Raw genomic sequence first — 25,635 nt, forward strand, 5'->3', positions numbered from 1 at the left:
TCAATGTCATATTTGAAACTAATGGTTGTAAAGTCATTGACATTGCATCTAATAGGATTATGCTTGTTGGTCATAGAATAGGAAATATATACATGGTGCATTTAGACTCTATTAATGTGACTAATTTATGCCTAGTTGCAAAAGATGAGCATGATAGTTGGTTATGGCATAGGAGACTAGGACATGCTAGCATGAGTGTTTTGCAACGGTTAGTTCAAGGAGAATTGGTTCAAGGGCTGCCTAAACTAAAATTTGATAATGATAAAATCTGTGATGCTTGTGCTAAAGGAAAACAAAAGCGAGTTTCTTTTAAATCCATTAATGATGTGTCAACTAGTAGAGTATTACAATTGATCCATATAGATCTTTTTGGGCCAACTAGGACTACTAGCTTGGGTGGAAAACAATATGCATTTGTCTTGGTAGATGACTATTCTAGATATACTTGGGTTCTATTCTTAAGTACTAAAGATAAAACATTAGAAAATTTCATCACGTTTTCAAAAGTTATCCAAAACGAAAAAGGTTACTTTATAACTAGTGTTAGGAGTGATCATGGAACTGGGTTTGAAAATCTTGGATTTAATGAGTTTTGTAATTCTAATTGTATTAGCCATAATTTTTCAGCACCTAGAACCCCTCAACAAAATGGAGTTATTGAGAGGAAAAATCGAACTTTAAAGAAATGGCTAGAACTATGCTTTGTGAAAATAATTTGCCAAAATATTTTTGGGCAAAAGCCACAAATACCGCTTGTTATGTTGTAAACCGAGTAATGATTAGGCCAATTTTAAAGAAAACTCTATATGAAATTTTCAAAAATAAAAAGCCTAACATTAGTTATTTTCATCCTTTTGGATGTAAATGTTTGTTTTTAAACAACGGTAAAGAAAACCTTGGCAAATTTGATGCTAAAAGTGATGAAGGAATTTTTCTGGGTTATTCCTTAAATTCTAAAGCTTATCGAGTATTTAATAAAATAACTTTAGTTGTAGAAGAGTCTATACATGTTGTTTTCGATGATAATCTCCTTCCGAGGAAGGATTCTTGTGTGAATGATGATGTAGGCATTATAAATGACATTAGACATGACGTTGAAAAACCATCATCAAAGGAAGAAATGAAAGATGAGGAAACTCATGATCCTCTCGAGAATCCAACCATTGAAGAAAGGGAAGTATTTTATCCAAGAGAGTACAACTATGTCAAGGATGGTGAGATTATAGGTGATCCATCCAAAGGGATAATAACTCGATCTTCTCTTAGAAATATTTGTAATTATGTTGCATTTATTTCATGCATAGAGCCTAAAAATATTAAAGAAGCATTAAATGATGAACATTGGATTATGGCTATGCAAGAAGAATTAAATCAATTTGAGAGAAGTAAAGTATGTACATTAGTTAAAAGGCCTAGTAATAAATCTATTGTAGGTACTAGATGGGTATTTAGGAATAAGCTTGATGAGAGTGGTAATATAGTGAGAAACAAGGCTAGACTTGTTGCTCAAGGCTATACTCAAGAAGAGGGCATAGACTATGATGAAACATACGCTCCCGTAGCTAGGATGGAAGCAATTAGAATGTTATTAGCATTTGCATGTTTTCATGAATTTAAACTATATCAAATGGATGTTAAAAGTGCATTTTTAAATGGTTTTATAAAAGAAGAAGTGTATGTGAACAATCTCCAGGTTTTGAAGATTCAAAATTTCCGGATCATGTTCTTAAATTGACAAAAGCACTTTATGGTTTAAAACAAGCTCCTAGAGCTTGGTATGAAAGATTGTCAAATTTTTTAATTGAAAAGGGTTTTTCAAAAGGGAAGGTTGACACTACATTGTTTTTAAAGCATAAAGGTAAAGATTTATTAGTAGTTCAAATCTATGTTGATGATATAATATTTGGTTCTACTAATGATGTTCTTTGCCAAGAATTTTCTAAGCTAATGCAAAGCGAATTCGAAATGAGCATGATGGGGAGCTCTTATTTTTCTTGGGACTCCAAATCAACCAAAGAAAAGATGACATCTTCATCAATCAAGCTAAGTACGTCAAAAATATGCTCAAGAAATTTGGACTGGAAAATGGCAAACCTCATGACACTCCAATGAGCTCTTCAACAAAGCTTGACTTAGATGAAGGAGGTAAATGTGTAGATGTTAAATTATATAGGTCAATGATTGGATCTCTACTTTATCTAACTGCAAGTAACCGGACATTATGTTTAGTGTTTGCTTATGTGCTAGATTTTAATCATGCCCTAAGGAATCACATTTACTAGCTGTTAAGGGAATCTTTAGATACCTTAAGGGCACTCATAGTTTAGGACTTTGGTATCCTAGAGACTCTAGCTTTAGCTTGCATGCCTTTTCTGATGCGGATTATGGAGGATGCAAATTAGATAGGAAAAGCACCTCTGGTACTTGCCAATTCCTTGGAAATATGTTGATTTCTTGGTTTTCAAAGAAACAAAATTGTGTTGCATTATATCACTGAAGCCGAATACATTTCAGATGGTAGTTGTTGTGCACAAGTGTTATGGATGAAACAACAACTTTTTGATTATGGAATTAAAGTATGTATCATTTCTATCAAGTGTGATAATACTAGTGCTATTTGTCTCACTAAAAATCCCATCCAACACTCTATAACTAAGCGCATTGAAATAAGACATCACTTCATTAGAGACCATGTCACTAAGGAAGATGTAGTTCTAGAATTTGTTGATACTTTGCATCAATTAGCGGATATCTTTACAAAACCTTTAGACAAGGAGCGTTTTTGGACACTTAGGAGAGAATTAGGTTTAACTGACCTATCTTCACTTAGTGTTTAAAATAATTTTAGAACTTTTAAGACTAAATGAAAAATGCTTATAATAGTAATTTCTGATTACATTTATTGTTATTAGTTAGGGGGAGTTTATGATTCTTGATGAAAAATTAACTTTATGTTCAAATGTAGTTTAAGGAATAATTTGATTGATTGAACATGATTAATTTTAAATATATGATTTGCCAATACCACTAGAGAAGATTAATTTAGCATTTTGAGTGTTTAAAATATAGATTTTTGAATTATAGGGCAGAGGGAATCGATACCCCCTTGAAGGGGAACCGATTCCCCCTTTGAAGGGGAACCGATTCCCCCTTTGAAGGGGAACCGATTCCCCCCAGGGGAATCGATACCCCCTGAGGGTTCTGGTTATATCACGCCCAGAACTCTTTCTTTGCCTCAAACTCTTTTCTCTCCTTCTTCACGCTGTTCCCCTCTATACTCTCTCCCTATCTCCATTTTTACCTCAAATCAACGTTTCTTATCGGAATTCTTCAAATATCATCTTCTAAACCTGCTAGCATCATTAAAATCGTGCAAACAACATCAAAATCCACTCAATCTCATCTTTCAAGGTAAATTTTTCTAAACTCTCTATTTCATTGATTTTGAACATAGGACTAGTTTCAATTAGTTCTAAATAGAAATAGTGATCAGGCATTGCTTAGTCTTTAGAAACAAAATTTTTACAACTAATTTAATCAAAAACATAAGATTTTTTCCAAAATTTTTGAAATTTTTGAAATAAAAAAAAATTATTGTGTTTTGATTGAATTATGTTGTTGTTATGAAAACTATACATATATTGATTTTCAAAATCTCATTTTTCAATAAGTTTTTCAAAAACTTTGCCCATTAGGATTAGTTTAAGAGAACCTTGAAATATTGAGAACTCAATTGAGTTTTGGGATTGATTGAATTGCATACATGTGTTTTCTAAATTACAGGTTATCCATTCTATTCTGATTTCCTAAACCATGTCCAATCCTAAACGTGCTAGGTTATCATCTAGTCGCTCAAACCGTCAATCCAACCCACCTCCAAATCTTCCACGTATTCCTGAAATTCCTATTCCTAATCCGTTGACCCTAATATGACTATCCAAAACTCGTGTTTCAATCATCCTGGTCCTAGAAATCATCGTTTTTGGTATTATCAATATTTTGACTCTTACAAAATTAGAGAAGAACGTATCCCTTCTCGTCAAGCTATGATAGATATCAATTTTAGATATCTTCCTCTTTTACAAGAGTGGAAATTTGATAAACTTTGTGACCTTGAACATTTTGAATGCTTTTGGATTGTTTATTTTTGGTTGTTCGAACTTATGTTTAATACATTTGATTTGGATTTCGTGTTTATTTTGCATCTTTAGACATATATGACCAATTATCCATTACATGTTTATGAATATTGATTATGAAACTAATGGCTAACCTCTTTTTTGATTGTGTTCTTAGCAGTTTAAGCTATATATATATAAATAATCAATTGGCTAAATGATTTCAAAACTTGTTTAAAATCTTTTACGAGTCTTTTTGATTTAACAAAAAGGGGGAGAAATGTTAAAAGCGTTTATGAAGAGGAGTAGTGTTAAAGTAAGAGGGAGTAGTATTTTTCAAAATCAAAATTCATTTTTGAAATTAGAAAATCTTAAAATGTTTTGTTATATCAAAAAGGGGGAGATTGTTGAAAACATTTTGATGTTTCGATATAACAAATTAAATTAAAAGAATTTTAAATTTGAAAAATATTTTTCTAAGAACATTCAATATATTAATCGAATATCAAAATATTACTCAAAGTATTTTAAAGTTTATTTTAAATCCTTACTCAAGTGTAATCTTAAAATAATTTCAAAACGATTTTACAAAATATTTTGAACCATTTCAAAGCCAAAAATTCCAGATTGCTCAGAGGGAACCGATTCCCCCAAGGGGGTACCGATTCCCCTTGAATGGTTTGGCTCCGAGAATTCCAGTATGCTCGGAGGGAACCGATTCCCCCCCAGGGGTATCGATTCCCCCTATTGTTCAACGGTCGAAATATTTGAATTTTACACTTAGGGAACCGATTCCCCCCACGCTCTAAGTAGAAATATTAATTGTTTTACACTTAAACGGCTCCAATAACTTCATTAATGATCCCCAACGTTCAGAAGTGATTCAAGGTGTATTTAAGCAAGCTTAGAAGCCATTGATCAACAACAAGAAACATCAAGCAACTAGAATCAAGAGAGAATCAAAGAGAAAGCATCAAACCTCAAGTTTGAGCATTTCAAGCCTATTTTTTATTCAATATTCATTTTTCTTTCAAGAACACTTATTGTGCTCAATCGTATTTATTCTTGAGTGTTCTTTCTTTGTTCTATAATTGTGCAAACATATTTGCCTTGTGAGGTTTTTCTTATAAGTTTGCAAATTTGTAATATTCTCTTTGAGAAAAGAGTGTTCTCAAGAATATGGGTATATTCTTGAGGGAGTTGTAAGGTTATCTCTTTGGCCTCAAAAGAAAGAACAAATTAGTGAATTTGTTGGACAATCCTTAGTGTGGATAGCTAAGGTAGTGGACGTAGACTTTGGTTGATAAAGTCGAACCACTCTAAATCGATGTGCAATTACTTTCAATTTTCTGCAAAAGCTTCCACAAATTTTTTAATTGCCAATTCACCCCCCTCTTGGCCGATTCCGTCAATCGATTAACTCAACAAAGTGCAATGAATACAAAGCAGTAGAAACAAAACGTTTGAAAAAGATTTATTTGTTTCTTACATTGTTTTCCCATTATTAAAAAAATGATTTCGAACCAACAAAAAAGGGGGTCATTTACCTGTGTTCTTTTTCAGGTCTTCTCCGGAAGTTAGAGCATTCTGAGCATCCCTTGAAGCAAAAAGGAGGAGGAGCCTCGCCGGGGTCATCATCGGGGTGAGTATTCGAAAGTTTCAATGGCCCTTAGGTCTTTGCATGTTCATTTCTAAGCTTGGATCTGTGCTAGTTAGTATATAGGGAAGTTGTGGGTTTCAATTTTAAGAAAGAAAGCAATGTAGAGTATTTTACCTTAGCCTTTAGAGCATGGTTGTGTCGGTTGAGCATCGAGAGACCGATTCGAGGCTTGCATGTGTGGATACCGAAAGTTTTGGGTAGAAGAGAGTTTGGTTTAGGTCTAGGTTTCGCTTAAACCGACCATCGTTGGTGGTGGTCAGAGATTTAGTAGGTTTTTGCCCTGGGTTTGTGGTCTAGAGGGAACCGAAGAGCTTGGTTTTGGTTTAGGCTTTTCGTCTGGGTAGCTTGGGGTGGTAGCCACGGTGGCTGCCGTGTTTAGGGTCTGAGGAGAGCGAGGGCTACGAAGGAATATAAGAGAGGGAGAGGGAAAGCGGCGAGGTTTTTAGGTTTAGGCTGATGAGATATTTAGTTTAATAAAATTTACCCTATATGTCATATATGATTTGATCAAAACGACGTCGCTTCAGGTATGGCCAAAATGACAGCGTTTTATGAGATAATAGAGATACGTTTCAGCGCTTGAATGGGTTATTCTCAGTTTAAATCCTTCTCATTTTTCTTTTAGTGCATTTTAATCCGTGGTTCATCCTTTAAACGTTTCTGATTATGGCATCAGTCTTTACGCGTGTTGCATTTCAGTCCTGAGTTGTGTTGTTTTTAAGTTTTTATTACTTTTCATATTTGGCTTAGATTTTTCCTGGTTTTCATTTTAGTCCTAGGGTTAACTTCACCAATGTTTTATGGTTTGGACATCAGGATTCCATTTTTTACATGTTTCATTTTGGTCCTAAATATTATCTTATTAAAGTTTGGTTGTTTTAGGCATTTAATCATGTAATCTTTGCATGTTTCGTATTAGTCCTCAAATCGAATGTTGGCATGTTAATTTTGTCTCTTTATTTTGTGTACATTTAATTTTAATCCTAAATATCATTATATTTAATTTCTATTTTTTATACATTTGACCTCGAGTTTTTGCATGTTATATCTTAGTCCTCGAATAGAATCTTTTCTATTTTTTTAATTTAGTTATCAATTGTTGCGTGCATTTAATTTTAGTCACTCATCAGGTTTATTTATTTCAGCGGTTAATTTCTATTTTTGCATGCCTAATTTAATTTTCTTTCACTTTGGTCCTCTTTGAAAATTTTGAATATGAGATTTGAGTTATTAATAACACATTTAATTTTATGTTGTTTTACTTCAATGCATGTTCATTTTGTTGTATGCTTGTATGTACCAAGTCAATTATACTTTATCTTAGACCTTGAAAATAAGATAAATATTAATTTGGATGTTAATCGATTTAGCATAAAAGCCCTTGTAACACATTAATGAGAATATGATAGATTCAAATATTAATAATTCAAATTTTCCTTTGTAAAATAGATAACCTAAATGCATGTGAATATATTATTTTAAATTTAGATAATTATTCGAATGTGTGGCATTATCTATTTAGTTTATGTATGATATTCTCGTGTGCATAACTCGACCATACAACATAATTAGATTAAGGGTAATACCCTTTTAATTTAAAATTATTTTAAGTGGGTTGTCTTAACTTATTAGATATCTGCTTCTAACGATTTAAATTAAAATTGTATCCCATCAGTGACACCTATTAAATTGATTCATTATTTTAAAATTTGGGAACGAAAGAAAAAGAAATATTCGGCTCTTTAAATTTATCGAGAAAAGATAGTTAGAACTTATCTAAGATCTTGTCTCGATATTTGTAAATAATCGAATATTCTTTATCTTTCTAAAGGCTTGATAATTTTAACTTAATCAATCTTGTTGCTTTTGAATATGGTGGAATTCATGTGTTGTTATTTGTTGGGGATCATAAATCAAATTAAAATCGAATTTGTAAATTTCATTGCAAAGACATTAATTAATCGACGAGGTACTAATTTAGGGCGCTGTGGGGGTGTTAATCCTTCCCCACACGTAACCAACTCCCGAACTCGAATTTTGGTAACGCAGACCTAAATTTGTTATTTTAATTAAAATTAATTTTTTATTTTAAAATGACAAAACATTTTTGGGTGTCCAATCACACCCTAATCAAATATTGGTGGCGACTCTTTGAACCCGTATTTTTATCGTGAATGAATTTTCAAATTTTCGAAACGAGAGGTTTTCTAAAATCACATTGTTTTTAATTAAAATTCAATCGTAAAGAGAATAATTAAAAATGATGTGGTTTTCAAAATATCGCTTCCCTGCCTTTAAAAATCGTTTCGACAAATTACATATACATATATATTGATTAAATCTAGAAAAAATATATTAATATAATTTTCTTAACCTAATTCATACATATATTTTCTTTAGGGTAAACTATCTATTTAATCATCCACCTATTACTTAATTTATGTTTTAGTCACTCAACTATTTATTTTTTTAAAATCATACATATCTTAATGTTTTGGTTTTGTTTTGATCATATACCATTAAAAAATTAACAATGATGTTAATATGACATTTTTAAATTATTTTTCAATCCTAGCGTGTTATTATTTAATGATGATATGACAACATCACAACTAATTTTTTAAAGACGAGTGACGAAAATAAAATCAAAACATAATATTAAGTGTGATTTAAAATAAATAATAATTAGATGACCAAAATATAAACTAAATAATAAGTGGATGACTAATAAATAATATACTTTTTTAAGGCATGGGATGGACCATAGCGTAAATAGGCCTAGGCCTAGATACGGCCATAATGGGACCAACTGAATCTAGGCCTAACCCTAAACCTTTTTATTGTAAGTCTGTGAATCTTATAACATTTTAAATTATGTGAAATAAGGGCTATTTGATTTTGTTGTTGTAGTCACCCGAATTACTAATCATTTAATCTGTTATCCAATCTACCAAATCTAGAGGTGCATCCATATGAATCATATGTCCACTTTAAAATTTAGTTTTTTTTAATTATTAGTTCATTTTGTTAATAGTGTCCAATTTTATTTAACGGTGTATACTTTAAAATTTTATTTATATTCACTCCATTCAAATGATTTGTGTTATTTAAATATGTGTGTCCACTCTATAAAATATTTATGGATCCACCATTGAAATTCATTAATTATATTTGCTATAAATATTTGAAATATTGTATTAAAAGTACTAAAAGTATTTATTTCTCGATGATGAAATATTTTCTTTTAAATTCCAATAATGAAGAAGTAGAGAAGGTAGAAGCAAATTATATATCATGATTCTATGTTGATTGGATGGTAGATATTATATATTATATTGGTTAGGATTTAAAGTTTTAAAGTGATTTAAGTAAAATCTAAATTGATAGAGCGATAAAGATAATAAAATATCATTGATATTCTAAGTTATTGAAAAAGATGTCGGAGAATGATAACTATAACGACATATGATACATGAATGAAACTATAAAACTTTCATTTTAGAAGGGAATATAATATAAAAAGAAGAAAAAAGAAATAGCATAGAATACAAGAATTTTATGTTAATAAAATATAATGCATAAGTGTTTCCTTTTCATTTATGATTTAATATTAAACGGGATTAAAATAAAAATAAATAGAAGGTTTAAACCGCTTTATTCTAAACATATAATGCATTTTATTGAAACCCAAATTGCACAACCATAAGTTATCGTCATCGGCTTTTAAGAAGGGTGCAAGTTCATAGCAGGGACAATAACGGTGCCGATCTCCATCTTCTGCATGAAATATTGAGTTAGCTCTCCGGTCACATTAAGGCTGACTTGCACAACCGAGGGAACCGTATTCAAAACGGACCTTTTACTTCCCAATTCTCCTATCAGGGCTCTGCAAATCAATTGACAAGTGATTAATTATACATACATATCAACAATATATATGAAGGAAATGAATTAGCTGCGGTCACCTTGAAGATGTTACAACCGAGACCAATTCTATGCCTTCTTCCTCGGCTGATATAGTAACCATGAACAATTTCGGCACCACAAATAATTGGCCGGTCTCGACTTCGGTGTCGAGTACAAGTCTGCCTTGGAGACTCACAATCTGTACTTTACCGGTTCCTTTAGCAACGTAGAACATCCGTGGATGAGATGCGTAGGATGGTGCCCTTGTGGCTTTGGGTGCGAGTACTAAACGAGTGACAGTAAGCCCCACTTGTTCAAGTAGAGGAAATTGACTACCCTTTAAGATGGTGGATTTGCCACCATTGTCGACTTCAACGTCGGGAGACAAAGCTTCGATGTTTCGGGTCCAAATGTTTCCGAGCTCCTTGGTCGGTTCGGGGATGGTTTCAGCTTGTTCTTCATCGAGCCTGAGGAGAAAGACCCCCTTTTGACTACTTGCTAGTTTTTCAGCCTTTTGAACACTGATTTGGTAAGTTCTGGCAATGAATTCAGGTGAGAAAGCTGCTATGAATCCCAGAGGTCCGGTTAACAAGAAATAGGTGATTTCACCGGCAATATAAGCATTGGTTGCATCAGCTAAGAACACTATAATCACATCAGAATCTCCATAATTGTACCACCATGAAACTGATGCATATGGAATTGGGATAACGTCCCCTTTCTTAATTCCAATGAAACTCATCGTCTCTTTTGTGTTTCCTGGCATCGTTAATCCAACTCCACACACACCTAACACAAATCGATATTATCAGGACCGACGCAAGATTTTATAACGAAAAATAAAATCAAATTATCATAAAAAAAATATAAAGAAAATATCTAAAATAAACGATCTCATCCGCCCCTGGCAGTCCATCCCTAAAGATCATCATCAAGAAATCATGTTTTGAATGAATTCATAGACATGCGAGGCTGAATAGAAAACTCAAAAGACTCACCTTCAAGAACATAACCTATTTTGGGGCAATCCGAATAGTGTGGAAGACCAAAGCCCCGTGGCTTCAATACAAGCTTACCAGCTGCAACTTTGGCTTCACCGAGCACCGGAGAGTCGGCAGCGGCCCAGTTGTAGTATCCACCACCTTCGGTCTCGTCGAAAGTTACCGGAAACTTGGGAGTTAGCTCCATGTTCATTTTGTTTTTATCTTGCACTCTCCTTATTCAAATCAACGATACTATTATTATATATCTGAGAAACACAAGGACGACACAAATTTATAGCGTCCTTGAGATAAATTTTTTAAGAAATATGGTGTACAGAATTTTAAACAAAAAATTTGGGTATACACGTTTATTGCTACAACTGTCACTTTTTTTTTTGTTTTGATGGTCTAACTTTAAAAAAAATAATCATATCTAACGTTTATTTTTTGTCACATGTCATTAAAAAATTAAAAGTGATACTGATGTGTCACCATAAGATAATAACTTTATCATTGAAAAAAATATAAAATATCACATCAACAGTTAAATTATTTTTGTAATGATCAGTGACCAAAATAAAATTAAAACGTAACAATATGAATGATTTTAAAAAATAATAGTTGAATGAATAAAACAAAACAAAAGTGATAATTGAAATATTAAACGTATAGTTTAACCTAAAGATTTTAGTATCTTAGATTTTGATGGTCAACTTTTTACTACAATTATTTTAAATAATTAAATTTTATAAAATATATTTAAATATTACTTTACTAAATACTTTTAAAATATATTTTTTCACAATATTATTAATAAGAAATCAAATTTAAGAAAAAGGAAAGGATTAAGTTATTCCTGTCCATTTGTATGATTATAGAGGACATAATTACGTCTATATTAATTTAAATTAAGTAAAATTGGGTTTTCATCAATTTCAAATTTAAATATTTAATAAATATTTATTATTTTGAACTTAAATAATGAAGACATAAGACTTTTATTATCCATATTTAACAGCACTCAACTCATAAATTATTTGTTATATTTTCAGAGATGATCTTTGGAAAATTTCGAGTTTTTGATTAGTCTACACTATTAAATAAAAGCTTCTAGTTAAATATAATGCATAGAAAATATCTATGACGGGTCCAAATGACACATCAAAATAAAATTCAAAATCTGATGATTAAATTCTTCTAATCTATTAGCGTACAGATGGTCATAATAACCTTATTAATGATACACACTAAAATTCACTATAAATATCTCTAATTAAGACCGAAAGAAGGAAGGGAACCACTCACCATCATGACCGATTATCTTGAATATATTTTTCTTCTTTTCATGATGATCCATTCTCTTCATTCAAATATCAATCAATAATTATTTTTTACTGATCATAATTTTTCATTTAAATTAAAAAATAAACCGCTAATGACCGACAATATAATCTTGGCACCACATAGATTTGACGATCAATCCAATTATTCCTTTCAAATTACATTTAATGTAATCTAAATTAATCGATTAATTGGTGGGACAGATTCTACGAAAGTTGCTGGTTGCGGAGGTGTCTTTGAGTTCAAATTTAATTGGTGGCTGTTGGTTAAGTATGTTGTAGCACTTCTATTTTGTTGGTTTTGTCGAGTTGGGTTGGCTGATTCTGTTTTTGTAAGGGTTGTTTTGTCTTAGTCTTTGCTGGTTTTTTGTTTCTTTTCCGAGTGTGGGTATTCTCTTCCTCCGTCTAAGTTTAGGAGATGATTTTTAACGAGACTCACATTTAAAATTTAATTCTTATTTAATGGATATTTTTCTTTGGTGAGTAAAAAAAGAAATTAATGAATCAAATATTGATGATTAATGACGGCAATCGTACAAACGGAAGAATAAGAAAATGGTCGAAGTAAAAGCCAATAAATTGTTGTAGCGTGCCATGTGGTCATTTTTTATTTCACCGGCCTCACCACATGTATAAAGTTGGATAAAAAATCGATTCTATTTTTTTATCTAACCAAAAAATCGAATTTTAAAAAAATGATTCGGTTTCAATCGGTTTGGAGGGTCGAATGGTATAATCTATGTAACCAGTTTCGGTTTGAAAAAAACCGATTTTTAAAAAAATCGGCTATAAAAAAACCTATTTTAGTATTATTAAAATTACATCGTCATCAATTGCACCAAAGTTTACGATAATTGAAATACTTAAATACTTCCAAGTTCGATAAATTCAAATACTTAAAAACTTTCAAGTTTGATAATTGAAACAAAATTTACGAAAATTGAAACAAAGTTTAAAAACTACATCGCCATCTCTTCTTCAAAGTTTTTTAAACCCCAAACCGAATTTTTTTGAAATAAAAAACCGGTTTTTATCCGATTTTTTTCAAACTGGTTTTTAATCCGATAAAAAAACTACTCGTCTAATTTTTTACAAAACCGGTTATACTATCCGATTTTAAAATATCCGATACAATTTAAAAAAATCGATTTTTCTAAAATCCAATTTTATATATTTTTGATACAAAATCGAATATTCGAATTTTGTGCACCTCTATTCACCACCGTACAAGACACCATAGTGGAAAATGCCAAGCACGACCAATGCAGCTATTAATGGAATTGGCCCACAAAAGACAATAGAAGCTAGATAAACGTTGGCCTCAAATGACCAATCGCTTCTTTACTTTCTGTCGTTTTCTTTTTTTTGGAAATACAAATAAGTGATATATTATTTATAAAAGAAAAAATCAACATGTGAATTCAAGGACGAATCATATCTATTGCTTATTTAGTTTAATATCTAGTTATTATTTAGTTTCTGATTTGATCATCCAACTATTATTTATTTTAAATCATAAATAATATTACATTTTAATTTTATTTTGATAACATGTCTTTAAAAGTTTAATAGTGATATTGGCGTATTATAATAAGATAATGTCATATAAAGATTGAAAGTTAATTAAAAAAAAATCATGTTACCATCATTGTTAATTTTATAACATCGAGTGACCAAAACGTAACGTTAAATATGATTTGAAAAAAAATAATAGTTGAGAGACCAAAACATAAATTAAGTAATAAGTAAGTGATCAGATAAACAATTTACCCTAAAAAAATATGTATAAATTACGTTAAGAAAATTATATTATTCCAATTAATATATATTTTCTAGATCTAATATATAAACGATTGTTTTTATATTCTTAAATTAAAAATATATATGAATTACGTTAGATGATTTTTTATTATATTTGTATTGGGCTAACCTATAAAGGTTTTCTAGATTGTTAATGATCATAGGTGAGAGGAGTAATTATTTTGTAGGACTCTTTCAATCTTAAAATAAAATTATGTCTATCAACAATCAGTTGGTCTAGTAGGATGAGATACTATGTCTTTTAAGTAAGATCAGGGGTTCGAATCCTGGCGTTTGTGAATGGAGCAAACTGGGTTGGGAGGATTGCCCTCGCCTCTGCAGTATCCGATATGGATTATTAGGTCAATATATCAAATATCAGTGATTAATTCAAAAAAATTATGTCTTTACCATTTAACTTTTTTAATTTAATTATTCTTTAAATCCTTCAATTTCAAAATTAACGAAAATTAATCATAATCTTTTAAGTTTTATGATTTATTTAATTTTAAATATTATATTTGTTTTAATATTAAACGACTTATCCCTATGTAGTCCAATCCTAATTCCATTATTGGTTGAACTGGTATGAGATTTCCAGGAAGAATCTTTTGGGTGAGAATGGTATTTGCATTGTGGTCAACTAGTTTGTAATTAATGTGTTTAAGCTCTGTCACTCCTTGTGTTTTACTAAATTTATAGTGCGTGTTAGGATGCTTCCATTCATAGTTTAAAAAAAAAAATCTTTTGGTGTAATCATTTGTTTTTAACTTAATGATTGATTAATTCAGACTAGTAATATATTAGAGGCCCATCATAAGGGTTATTTTCTTAATCTAGTTTTTTCATTCAAAACATTAAGATTTGAACCTCTCGTTTTATTTATGGAATGAGACATTAAATTACTTATGATGTAGACACTCATTTTGTTTGGGTTATTATTATTTAATAATAATAAATTATTATTTATTTTTTTATTATAATTTTTGTTATAGGCCCAATATTACAACCCAAATACAACCAGTCCCAAGGTAAGCTCACGCCCAAGACCCAACCAAACTAGGGATTCCACCAAGCTCTTCATCAGCTGCCGCCGCTAATGCATCATAGCCGTTGGATCCGATTAGCGATCCAACAACCCAGCTTCACCAAGGACATCCAACCATTCGGATTTGCACGTGCATCACACGCGCGCCTCTTCAGTTATCCTACGCTCCTGTGTGCCTGATCCACTCGCCCGTGACTCACCGATACCCGAGGTCTGCTGTCGATGTTGGATTCCCCGTCGATAAGAATCGAAAATGACAAAAGGAGCCTCGGGATACAACGTTTTACCCTCTAATCCTTTTACGTCACCACTAGTTGACGCTTCTCGGCCAGAGCAACGAAAATAAAAAACGAGAAAACAAGCAAAAGGTTAAAACTTCAACATGCAACAAAAAAAAGGAAAAAGAAGATTTGGAACGAAATAAATATTCATTTATTTTAATTTTGATCTCAAGTTTTACTCCGTTTATATTTTAGTCATTGTCCATGTTTGGGGTAAATGTTTGATTCAATCCTCAAAATTTAATAATTTCTATTTTTGCCCTGAATATTGATGGTGGTTAAATTATGATTCCGGTACCTAGCTTACGTGTTGTATTTGTTTATGGCCATGACTTTGTTTGTTTTATAGTTTGACCCTCAAATTTTAATAATTTTCTTTATTCTAGTTCTGAATAGTGATGTTGGTTTATTTACGATTTGGGCGCCTAATTTGTATAATATTCGCAACGGTTACTCTAAGCTTTGCTGGTTCTACAGTTTGATCTTTAAAGTTTTTGTCTTTTTGTCATATTTTAGTGCGGTCTATTCGACTTGCGTTGTGTTTTGTTTTAACATTTTCTTATTTGTTGCATGTTATTAGATAGCTATTAAATGTACATGGGTTCGATCAATATAAGTATATTAATATTTTAATATATATATATATATTAAATATTATTTTATGTGAATAATTTATAGAAACGTGTCTTAACTAACAAGGAGTGCGTTTACAAGAATTGTTCGAACAAAATAATACCTTTTACATTCAAATGAATTTTTTAAAACATTTAATATATGTATTGTATCTATAAGCTAAGACAATATTATTTTGTATGGGAAATCTATGGAAATGTGCCTTTACTGACAAGGGTCACATTCCCAATGATTTCTCATACAAAGTAACACCTTTTTATATTTGATTTTTTAGAATTATTGTATGTATAATTTATTAAAAATTTGGGTAATATTATTTTGTATGGGAAATCTATGGAAATGTGCCTTTACTGACAAGGGTCACATTCCCAATGATTTCTCATACAAAGTAACACCTTTTTATATTTGATTTTTTAGAATTATTGTATGTATAATTTATTAAAATTTGGGTAATATTATTTTGTATGGGGAATCCATGAAAATGCCCCCTTAACTAACAATGAATGTATTTTCGAGAATTGGTCGTACAAAATAATACCCCTTATATATTTTTTTTAAAAAGCACCATAATTTAAATGTATATTTGAATTTGCATATTTCAATATTTAGATGACGTATAATCGTTTAGGTATCGATTTTGGGTATTTTGGGGGTGCTAATTCTTCCCCACACGTAATCAACTCTCGAACTCTTTTTTAAAATGAGTTTCTGGTTAAACATATACCACTTTTTATCTTTTAAAATTATTTTAAAGGATATTTTTTAGGTATTCGACCTACCTAACCCAAAGGTCGATGATGACTCCAAATTTTTTTATTTATGCATTTATTTTAAACTCCAACCTATTCTAAGATTAAGTTGGATCGCTCCCTACCATAGCCCTAAAAAGCTTAAGAACTGTTCTGATAGCTTGATGACTCCACTGGAGACATTAGAGAGTCAGGCCGTAATCGATTATATGTCATCTTTGTAGTTGAGAATGGTAAATTTGAATGATATTTAAATTTTGATCCTTATATTTTGTTTGCATCACATCATTTCATACACTTTTTTTTAATATTATTTGTATTAATGTGTGATTTTCATTGTTTCAGATTCTGACATTTTTTAGTTTGTTTGTTTTCGGATCGAGGCAATGGATTGTGAGTTTTCTCTCACACATGCTAAAACCATGAACATTGAGTTTCCTGTATCCCGTTAGGTAGGGGTGAACGCTACGCTTACATGAGAAAAATTATTTTTCTCTATATGGGCTTTAGCAAGTAGCCTCTGGGGTACATATGTCTTGTGTTTATAAGCGAACATTGAGTTTCCTTGCATGGACATAGGGAAATGCATCCTCTCGAACTGAACTTGATCCGTTTAAGCCTATAATGGGTGAGGATCAAGGGTCTGGTAGGCCCAATGGGGCAACAACAAAGGACAATTCGATGACCCTTTTAGTAGTACTGAAACTCTGCCTGTTTTGTACTGAAATTTTGTCTGTGGTTATTCAAAAATCACAAATGGGAAACTCACTCTAACCTTTCCTCAGATTTATTTATTTATTTTGTAAAAAGCATGAGAACTAGAAGGGTACGCGGTTAGGTTTTATATTTTTTCACGAAGTCTACGAAGTAGATATCATGCGGTTATGACTTTTTTTTTGAATAACAAAGCATGTGGGTAGAAAGCATGTTTGGGTAGGATTTATCATACCATGTATGTGTAGTCAACCTATGAGGGTAGGTTGTATTTGATACTTATAGTACTTACTATCTTGTTGTTTATCTTATGTGTACTAACCCATTTTTGTTATGTGTTTATTTTATTTTGATTTTATTTTCTTGCATTTACATCTTTGTGTCATCCAAAGGTGTTAATTCACAATTGCTTGACTAAATAAGAAGACTGTTTATAATGAGACAAGAAATTCTTAGCCATGTAGTCAAAATTAGGTGATCTGAATATGTTCTAATAATCCATGAATGAAGAAATTTAAAGCTGATTGAAGACTTTCTTTGAAGACGCAAAGGCCAAGATGTTTCCTCAAGAGATAAATGCAGTCATACCAAGGACGAGAAGACCCTTAATGAAGCCATGAAGACCACTTCGCATTGGAAGTAAAAATGAAAATCTCAAGATTCAACCATAAATAATTTAAGGATATCAGTCATCATCAAATGTGAAAAATAAACCGATAATTTTGGGTGGAACATAATATTCCATGAAGAATACAGCTTAAGGAAACGAAGAAATGAAGAATCACAATTTTATTTTGATTACATGGTGTAATGAAACCTTATTGTCTGAATGAAGGTTGTTATATGGTGGTCACTTATGGAATTAACTCATATTACATTTACATTTAGCATATACATTTGCATCGTATTTGTTTATTTAAGCATTTTTACATATATCAATCATGGAAACATGAGAGTAACTTGTGAATGATACTGTGACAGAAGTTCCCAAAGAAAATTAAAGTTACCTGGGGTGTATTTATAAAAAGATTGAAAGTAGGGAATGAGATATTAACATGTGTTAGTAAGATCGAAAGAATCTAGGAAAAACTCGTAAGGATCTAACAATAAATTATTGATGAAGCAAGGAAGTTCCAAGTTGAATCCAGAAGACAGATGTCCAAGTTGATGAGCATGATGGTTACAATGATATATGGGGAGAAATTGTTAGAAGACTCTATTATGCAATAAAGATGAAGACTTCGAGTGAAAATCTTAATGTTGGTTGTGTAGCTAATGTGATGACAACAGATGATCAAGAACCTGTTGGGGAGTATGATAATCCAAGGCAATTCCAACAATCGGGTATGATTCCAAAAAGCGTGACAGAGATCATGTTGGGAAAAGTGAAAATTGAGGTTGAAACTTCCAAGACGAAGGTTGAGTCCCACTCAAAGAAGAGAGGCATAGAGGAAGTTCAAATGCCTGTAAAGAAGGCTAAAAATAACAAGAAGAGAAAGAAGATACCTCTCATTCCAATTCAATGGTCATATTCAAACTTGTTACCCTTTCTCTTCGAAAGTGGCCTTCTATCACCTATTCCTCCAAGGCCTAACACTTATATGCGTCCAAATTGGCAATGCGCCAAAAATTCATACAGCTATCATTCTGGAGATTTTAGTCACTCTTCGGAAAATTGTGTGGTTATGAGATTAAAGGTTTAAAACCTCATCACAGAATGGTTGTTATGCTTTGAAGATGGAAAACCTAAGCTCTCAGAAGCCCAGAACTTATAGATAAGGGGAGGTCTGAAAGCCAGTGTCTCCCACAAAAAGTTAGTCAAGAGTTGAACCTTCAAAGTGAATATCTTAATGATCATTCACTAGGTCTTCAAGATTATCATAATATTGGAAAAGATAAAATTAAATCAAAAGAGCTTATACTCAATTTTCATTCATTTTTGTACATCAAATTATATCCCAAGTTAATCAAAGCTCAACTAATTACTCCATGTCTAGCTAAGTCTTTGTTACCCCTTATCTGAGTTGGTATAATGAGAAAGTTTCTTGTGAATATTACGCCGGAGCCCGATGACAGTTCATCGAGAATTGCAGTAACTTTAAACGACAAGTCCAAGATCTTTTAGCTCATGGATCTATAGTAAAAAGACTTAAATTCTAGTCTTTTCACTTAATTTATTGCTTGTCTAAACAAAGTATGCACTGCATTTTTAGTTCCATTTAGTTACATATAGGTTGTGGTGGATAAGTTTTGCCTAGGCAAGATTTATTTGGCTTAACTGATGCTGCTGAGGAGAAGAGGTTGTTTGAGTTATGGTGGATAAGCATATTTCAGTCATGACAATGAAAAGTTGCAAAAGCCAATGGAGCAGATGAGAACGTGAGGAGCAGATTTATCTCGTCGAGGCAAGATTTATCTGAAGAAGTCTGAAGCAAATGTGGCGAAACCGCCTATGTCACATGCCAGCTGGATGACCTGCTTCATATGCAAGCAAGCCTTGAATATCCTGACAACTGTCAACCGCCTTTCCTTTTTAAGTTTGGGAAATTAATAACGGTTAATTAAGGATACTCCAAAAGTATGCAAAGCCCCAGGAGATTCTCCTTATAATTACCAGTCGTAGTCGCAAAAAGAATGGAAGCAAGGAAGAAGAAAGAAGAGTTTTACCTTAGGCGTGAGCAAGTAACTGCAGTGCTTTCCCTCCGTCTACGCCCCAGCCTTCCTTGGTGCCCTCCATAGCCAGACGATAGTAGAGCGGTGATCAGACCTCGAGAGAGAGTGATCACCAAGGCAGGCATGGTGCTGATCAGGATTGTCACGACAGAGCCCTGGTTTAGGGAGTCGTTCTTCCATTGTTCTTAAATTCTTATTTTATTTGGGGTTGTTTTAAACATTTTAATCTTGGATGATCTTTGATAACACCATAAATGCTTTACTTGGTGTTAAACTTTGTTTTGCCTGAACAATATTTTATGTTTATGAATGATGAATTATGTTTGCTTATGATTGTTTTGCTCATAGTTTAAATATTTTGTCTTAACACTGTAAGAGCATCGAGAGATTACCTGGGGTTTCGGTAAAACATATTTGGACACTGTAAGAGCATCGAGAGATAACCTTTTGTCTAGAAAGTGATTCTTGAATTCGAGAGAATTAAGAGAGATCAATGTGAGCAAAGGAATGAATCTGGGATGGTGAAGTTCTAACTTGTCTACCTTAGAGATAAGGAGTGAGTTTCAAATAACTAAAAGGGATAATTGCTAGAGTAGGTTAAGACAACGTCTATAGTTAACGCCGAGAGGTATTGCAATAGCAATCGTCTAAGAATACCTAGTAATCCTGTCGGACAGTTTAGCGAGTCATAATAATTCATTCTGGGCTTAAAATAATTGTTGCCGAGACAATGATTCAGCATCAGTGCTCCGTGACACGTCTAAATATGTGAGGTTGTTTGCATTATATTTAATTCAATAATTATTTTGTTTTGTTTTGTCTGTCTGCATATTTTCTTTGACTCGACCAACACTTGCCTAAATCATTGAATCTTTATTCTTAGCTCCTTAATATTAGTTCTTAGCTTTAATACCTAGTAGGATTAATTTGTGGCATTAGTTCTAGTTGTGGTGAAAAGATATTTCTAATCCAATCCCTATGGAGACGATACTCACTCACTACTATATTACTTGCATCGATTGTGTATACTTGCACAGATTAGCTTGCCTTAGCACATACATTCACAACCGATCAAGTTTTTGGCGCCGTAGTAGGGGATTGGCAACTGACAAAATTTCCAGTCATAACAAGTTCTTTGTGTCACTTTATAATTATTTAGTCTAACGTAGTTTATTATTTTCTTTTATAGGTTTTTATTATTGCATGAGCTTAAGATCTGCTGGTAAGCCTTTGGAACCATTCGGCCCCGAAGTTAAGCAATCGTTCAGACAAAGGTTGCGTGCCCAAAGAACCAGAGAACAATTGAATCAAATGCAAAATGACATGAGAGAGATTTAGGAGATCAAGTTGCAAGACCAAGAGCGATACGAGATCATTTGAACCCAATTCTCGATGACCTCAATCCTGGCATAGTGGCACCTGAGATACAAACCACCCATTTTGAACTCAAACCGATGATGTTTAATATATTGAACTCTATCGGCCAATTTGGTTGTACACCAAATGAAGACGCTAGACAGCATGTGCATGCTTTCCTTGAAGTATGCGATTTATTTAGACAACAATGTGTATATGAAGATGTGCTCAAACTGAAGCTTTTTCCTTACTCCTTACATGATAGAGCAAGAGCTTGGCTCAACGGAGTTCATTCTGGATCAATGGAGTCATGGGCAGATTTATGCAAGAGTTTCCTACTCCGATATAATCCACCCAATATGAATACACAGCTTCGGAACGACATTGCGAGTTTTTGCCAAGGCGATGATGAATCAATGTACGAATGCTGGGATATGTATAAAAGTTTACTTTGCAAATGTGTTAATCATGGATTTCATGATTGGACACAAGTGGTGATGTTTTACAATGGAGTTAACACACCAACTCGAATGATGTTAGATGCCTCAGCAAATGGCACCCTACTAGACAAATCACCCGAGGAAGCTTTTGACATCCTCGACAGGATAGCGAATAATGACTATCAATTTCCAAGTGCAAGATTGGGAACCGACAGAAAAACCTCTGGAGCATATGAATTAGAAAAACAAAGATTCAGTAGCAGCCAAACTTTCTGCCATAACCAATATGTTGAAAAATTTGGAACGTCCTAATGTGGTAAGAGAAGTCAAGGTGACCAATAATGTGTGCCTATTCTGTCAAGGCAACCATCATGAGAGTGAATGTCCTGAAAACCATGAGTCAACTAATGTTGTGGGCAACTACAATCGGAACAACAATAATCCCTATTCGAATACATACAACCCTGATTGGAGACAATACACAAATTTTTCGTGGAACAATCAAGGGAACAACAATAATCAAGCCACAAATTACAGGCCACAACAAAATAATTCTGACCAAAAGCATATTCAGAATCAACATCAGCAGCCCTGGCAAAATAATAAAGGTATAGATTCTTCCTCTAACACTCATTCCAATACTAACTCCTTAGAATTATCCTTGTAGGAATTCATGGCATTGACAAAAGATTTCATGTCGTCTACAAAAACCTTGATGCACGAACATTCTGCAATAAAAAACAATCAAGGAAATTTGTTATAAAGCCAGACAACACTTTTGCAAAGCCATAGTTCATCTCTTAGAGCATTGGAGAATCAAGTGGGATAGATTGCCACGGCATTACATTCTCGCCCACACGAAAATCTCCCTAGTGATACTGAAGTCACTAAGCATCATGGGAAGGAGCAATGCAATGTACTTACGCTAAGGAGTGGAAAATAAGTTGATCAAGATGACAAGTTTGGGGGAGAATAGCTGAACAATTCTCGCCAAGGAGTAACATAACCGGATAAGGAATCTAAGAATGCTGAATAAGAGAAAGCGTATGAAGAGAAGGAAAGAAGTGAAGGCTCAAAAAAGGATCAACCGGATAACAAGAAATTTATGGTCAAGGCCAGCAATTTCCCTGCACCATCAGTAGTCGATGTGAGACCTCCACCACCGTTCCCTCAACGGTTGAAGAAACATGATGATGACATCCAGTTCAAGAAATTAGTTGATGTTTTGGACCAGTTGTGTATCAATGTGCCCCTACTCGAAGTCATCGAGCAAATGCCTTCCTATGCCAAGTATCTGAAGAAAATTGTTACAAAGAAAAGGAATGTAGAATATGTCGCCACGGCAACAGAAATCAACTCGGCAGTGAGCAAACTTCCACCAAAGCAAAATGACACTGGCAGCTTTGTAATACCATGTTCCATTGGTAATGATTTCATCGGGCGAGCTCTCATTGACTTGGGATCAAGTGTAAACTTGATACCAAAATCGATATTCATGAAACTAGACGGGTATCACTCCTATCCCACATCGGTCATCCTACAGTTGGCTGATCAGTCTTATGTGCGACCCGAGGGCAGAATTGAAGACGTCATAGTAAAGGTAGATAAATTCGTATTTCCAGTGGATTTTCTCATTCTGGATTGCGAAGCTGATGAAAACGCACCAATCATTCTGGGACGCCCATTCTTAACCACAAACAGAATCCTAATAGACTGTGAAAAAGGAAAATTCACCATGAGAGTTGGCGAGCAAAGTGTCATGATCAATGTATTCAACTCTATGAAATACACAGACGATCCAGAGGAATGCCAATGCATTAATAAGATTGAAAAAAAGGTAATCCTGGGACGAGGTGAATCCCTAAGGCTCGATGAGTACATCAATTTGTACCATGAACCTACAACCAAAATACATGAAGCAGAAAACTTTGGCCCTGATGAAATATTTTCAGAAGACGGTTCTGACAATTATGGCCACGACAACGAAAATATGCACATTGAACACCCTGAAAGCGATACCAAGGCAAGATGCAAAGGAAAGATAAATGACTAATTGAGATTTCTTCATAGGTCAGGTATGAATTTCGAACCTTTAGATTATGATGAAGTCAAATATCAAGAGTCATCTTCACAACATGCACCGAAATTGGAGCTTAAGACTTTACCATCACATTTGAGATATGCTTATCTAGGAGTTGATGAAACTTTACCCGTGATAATCTCTGCCAACCTAACCTCCGAACAGGAGAAGAGTTTGTTGAATGTTTTGTCACAATACAGAAAAGTTATAGGATGGACGATGGCAGACTTGAAAGAAATCAGTCCAACCATATGTATGTACAAAATCAATCTTGAAGATAGCCACAATACCTCGGTGGAACCCCAAAGACGGCTCAACCCGATCATGAAAAGGTTTTCATGAAGGAAATAATAAAATGGTTGGATGCGGGAGTGATTTATCCTATATTCGATAGTTCATGGGTTATCCCAGTCTAATGTGTGCTAAAGGAAGGTGGTGTAATCGTGGTTAAAAGCAAGCATAATGACTTACTTACCACGAGAACAGTCACGGGCTTGCGCATATGCATAGATTATAGGAAGCTTAACAAAGCCACAAAGAAAGATCATTTTCCGCTCATTTTCATCGATCAAATGTTGGATAGATTAGCGGGAAATGCATTTTATTTCTTCCTTGATGGATACTCAGGCTATAACCAAATTGCCATAGCACCCGAAGACCAAGAGAAAACAACGTTCACATGCCCGTATGGTACCTATACATTTAGGCGAATGTCGTTTGGACTGTGTAACACTCCATATACATTCCAACGATGCATGATGGCAATCTTTTCAGATATGGTGGAAGAGTGCATGGAAATATTTATGGACGATTTCTCCGTTACGAGTGATGACTTTGACCGATGCCTTGGCAATTTATCCAAGGTGTTGAAACGTTGTGAAAAAGCCAACCTAGTATTGAATTGGGAAAAATGTCATTTTATGGTAACTGAAGGAATAGTGTTGGGATACAAAATTTCATGCCATAGAATCAAAGTCGACAAAGCCAAGGTGGATGCAATTGCAAATCTTCCCCTACCTACTAATGTGCGAGGTGTACACAGTTTCCTTGGACATGCAGGATTCTATAGGCGGTTCATAAAAGACTTTTCTTAAATCTCTAAACTCTTTTGTCTTTTGCTTCAACAAAATCATCCATTTGAGTTTACTAATGATTGTTTGAATACCTTCACAGATTTGAAGAAAAAGCTTTCAGCAGAGCCAATAGTTATCCCACCAGATTGGAACAAACCATTTGAGCTTATGTGCGACGCTAGTGACTATACAGTCGAAGCAGTGCTAGGCACGAAAAGTAAATTTTTAGATTTATTAGTCATCCATGTTCAAATACGCGCATGAATTCTACAAGTCATGTGATAGATGTCAACGTACATGAAACATGTCGAAACGACATGAGATGCCATGGAAAAACATTCTGGAGATCGAACTTTTCGACGTATAGGGCATAGATTTCATGGGAATTTTTCCAACATCATTTGGAAATATGTATATTCTCTTGGTAGTTGATTACGTATCAAAATGGGTTGAAGCAATTTCAACACCTAAGAACGATGCCAAGACGGTGTTAAAGTTTTTGCACAAAAATATATTCACTCACTTTGGAACACCACAAGCTCTCATTAGCAATGAAGGGACACATTTTGATAATAAATTGATTGCCAAGGCACTGAAAAGATATAAAGTACGACATAGAATTACTATGGCATATCACATTCAGACGAATGGACAAGCCCAAGTATCTAATGAGAAATCAAACAGATCCTCGAAAAAGTGGTCAACCCAAGTCAAAAAGATTGGTCACCAAAGCTAGATGAAGCAATATGGGCTTATCGCACAACATTTAAGACACCGTTGG

At 33.3% G+C, this 25,635-nt stretch overlaps 1 protein-coding gene across 1 annotated transcript; it reads right to left on the minus strand.

The window, feature by feature from the left end:
- Positions 1–9,350: 9,350 nt before the first annotated feature.
- Positions 9,351–10,921, minus strand: LOC120188495 (cocosin 1-like). The gene is made up of 3 exons (XM_039191905.1): positions 10,683–10,921; positions 9,744–10,473; positions 9,351–9,664 (listed from the first exon to the last, which is right to left on the minus strand). Exons 1-3 carry the CDS (start codon positions 10,876–10,878, stop codon positions 9,502–9,504), a joined length of 1,089 nt encoding a protein of 362 aa, XP_039047836.1. The 5' UTR covers positions 10,879–10,921; the 3' UTR covers positions 9,351–9,501.
- Positions 10,922–25,635: the final 14,714 nt, after the last annotated feature.

The sequence above is a fragment of the Hibiscus syriacus genome, unplaced genomic scaffold (assembly GCF_006381635.1).
Source record: "Hibiscus syriacus cultivar Baekdansim isolate YM2019G1 unplaced genomic scaffold, ASM638163v2 tig00116945_pilon, whole genome shotgun sequence".
NCBI lineage: Eukaryota > Viridiplantae > Streptophyta > Magnoliopsida > Malvales > Malvaceae > Hibiscus > Hibiscus syriacus.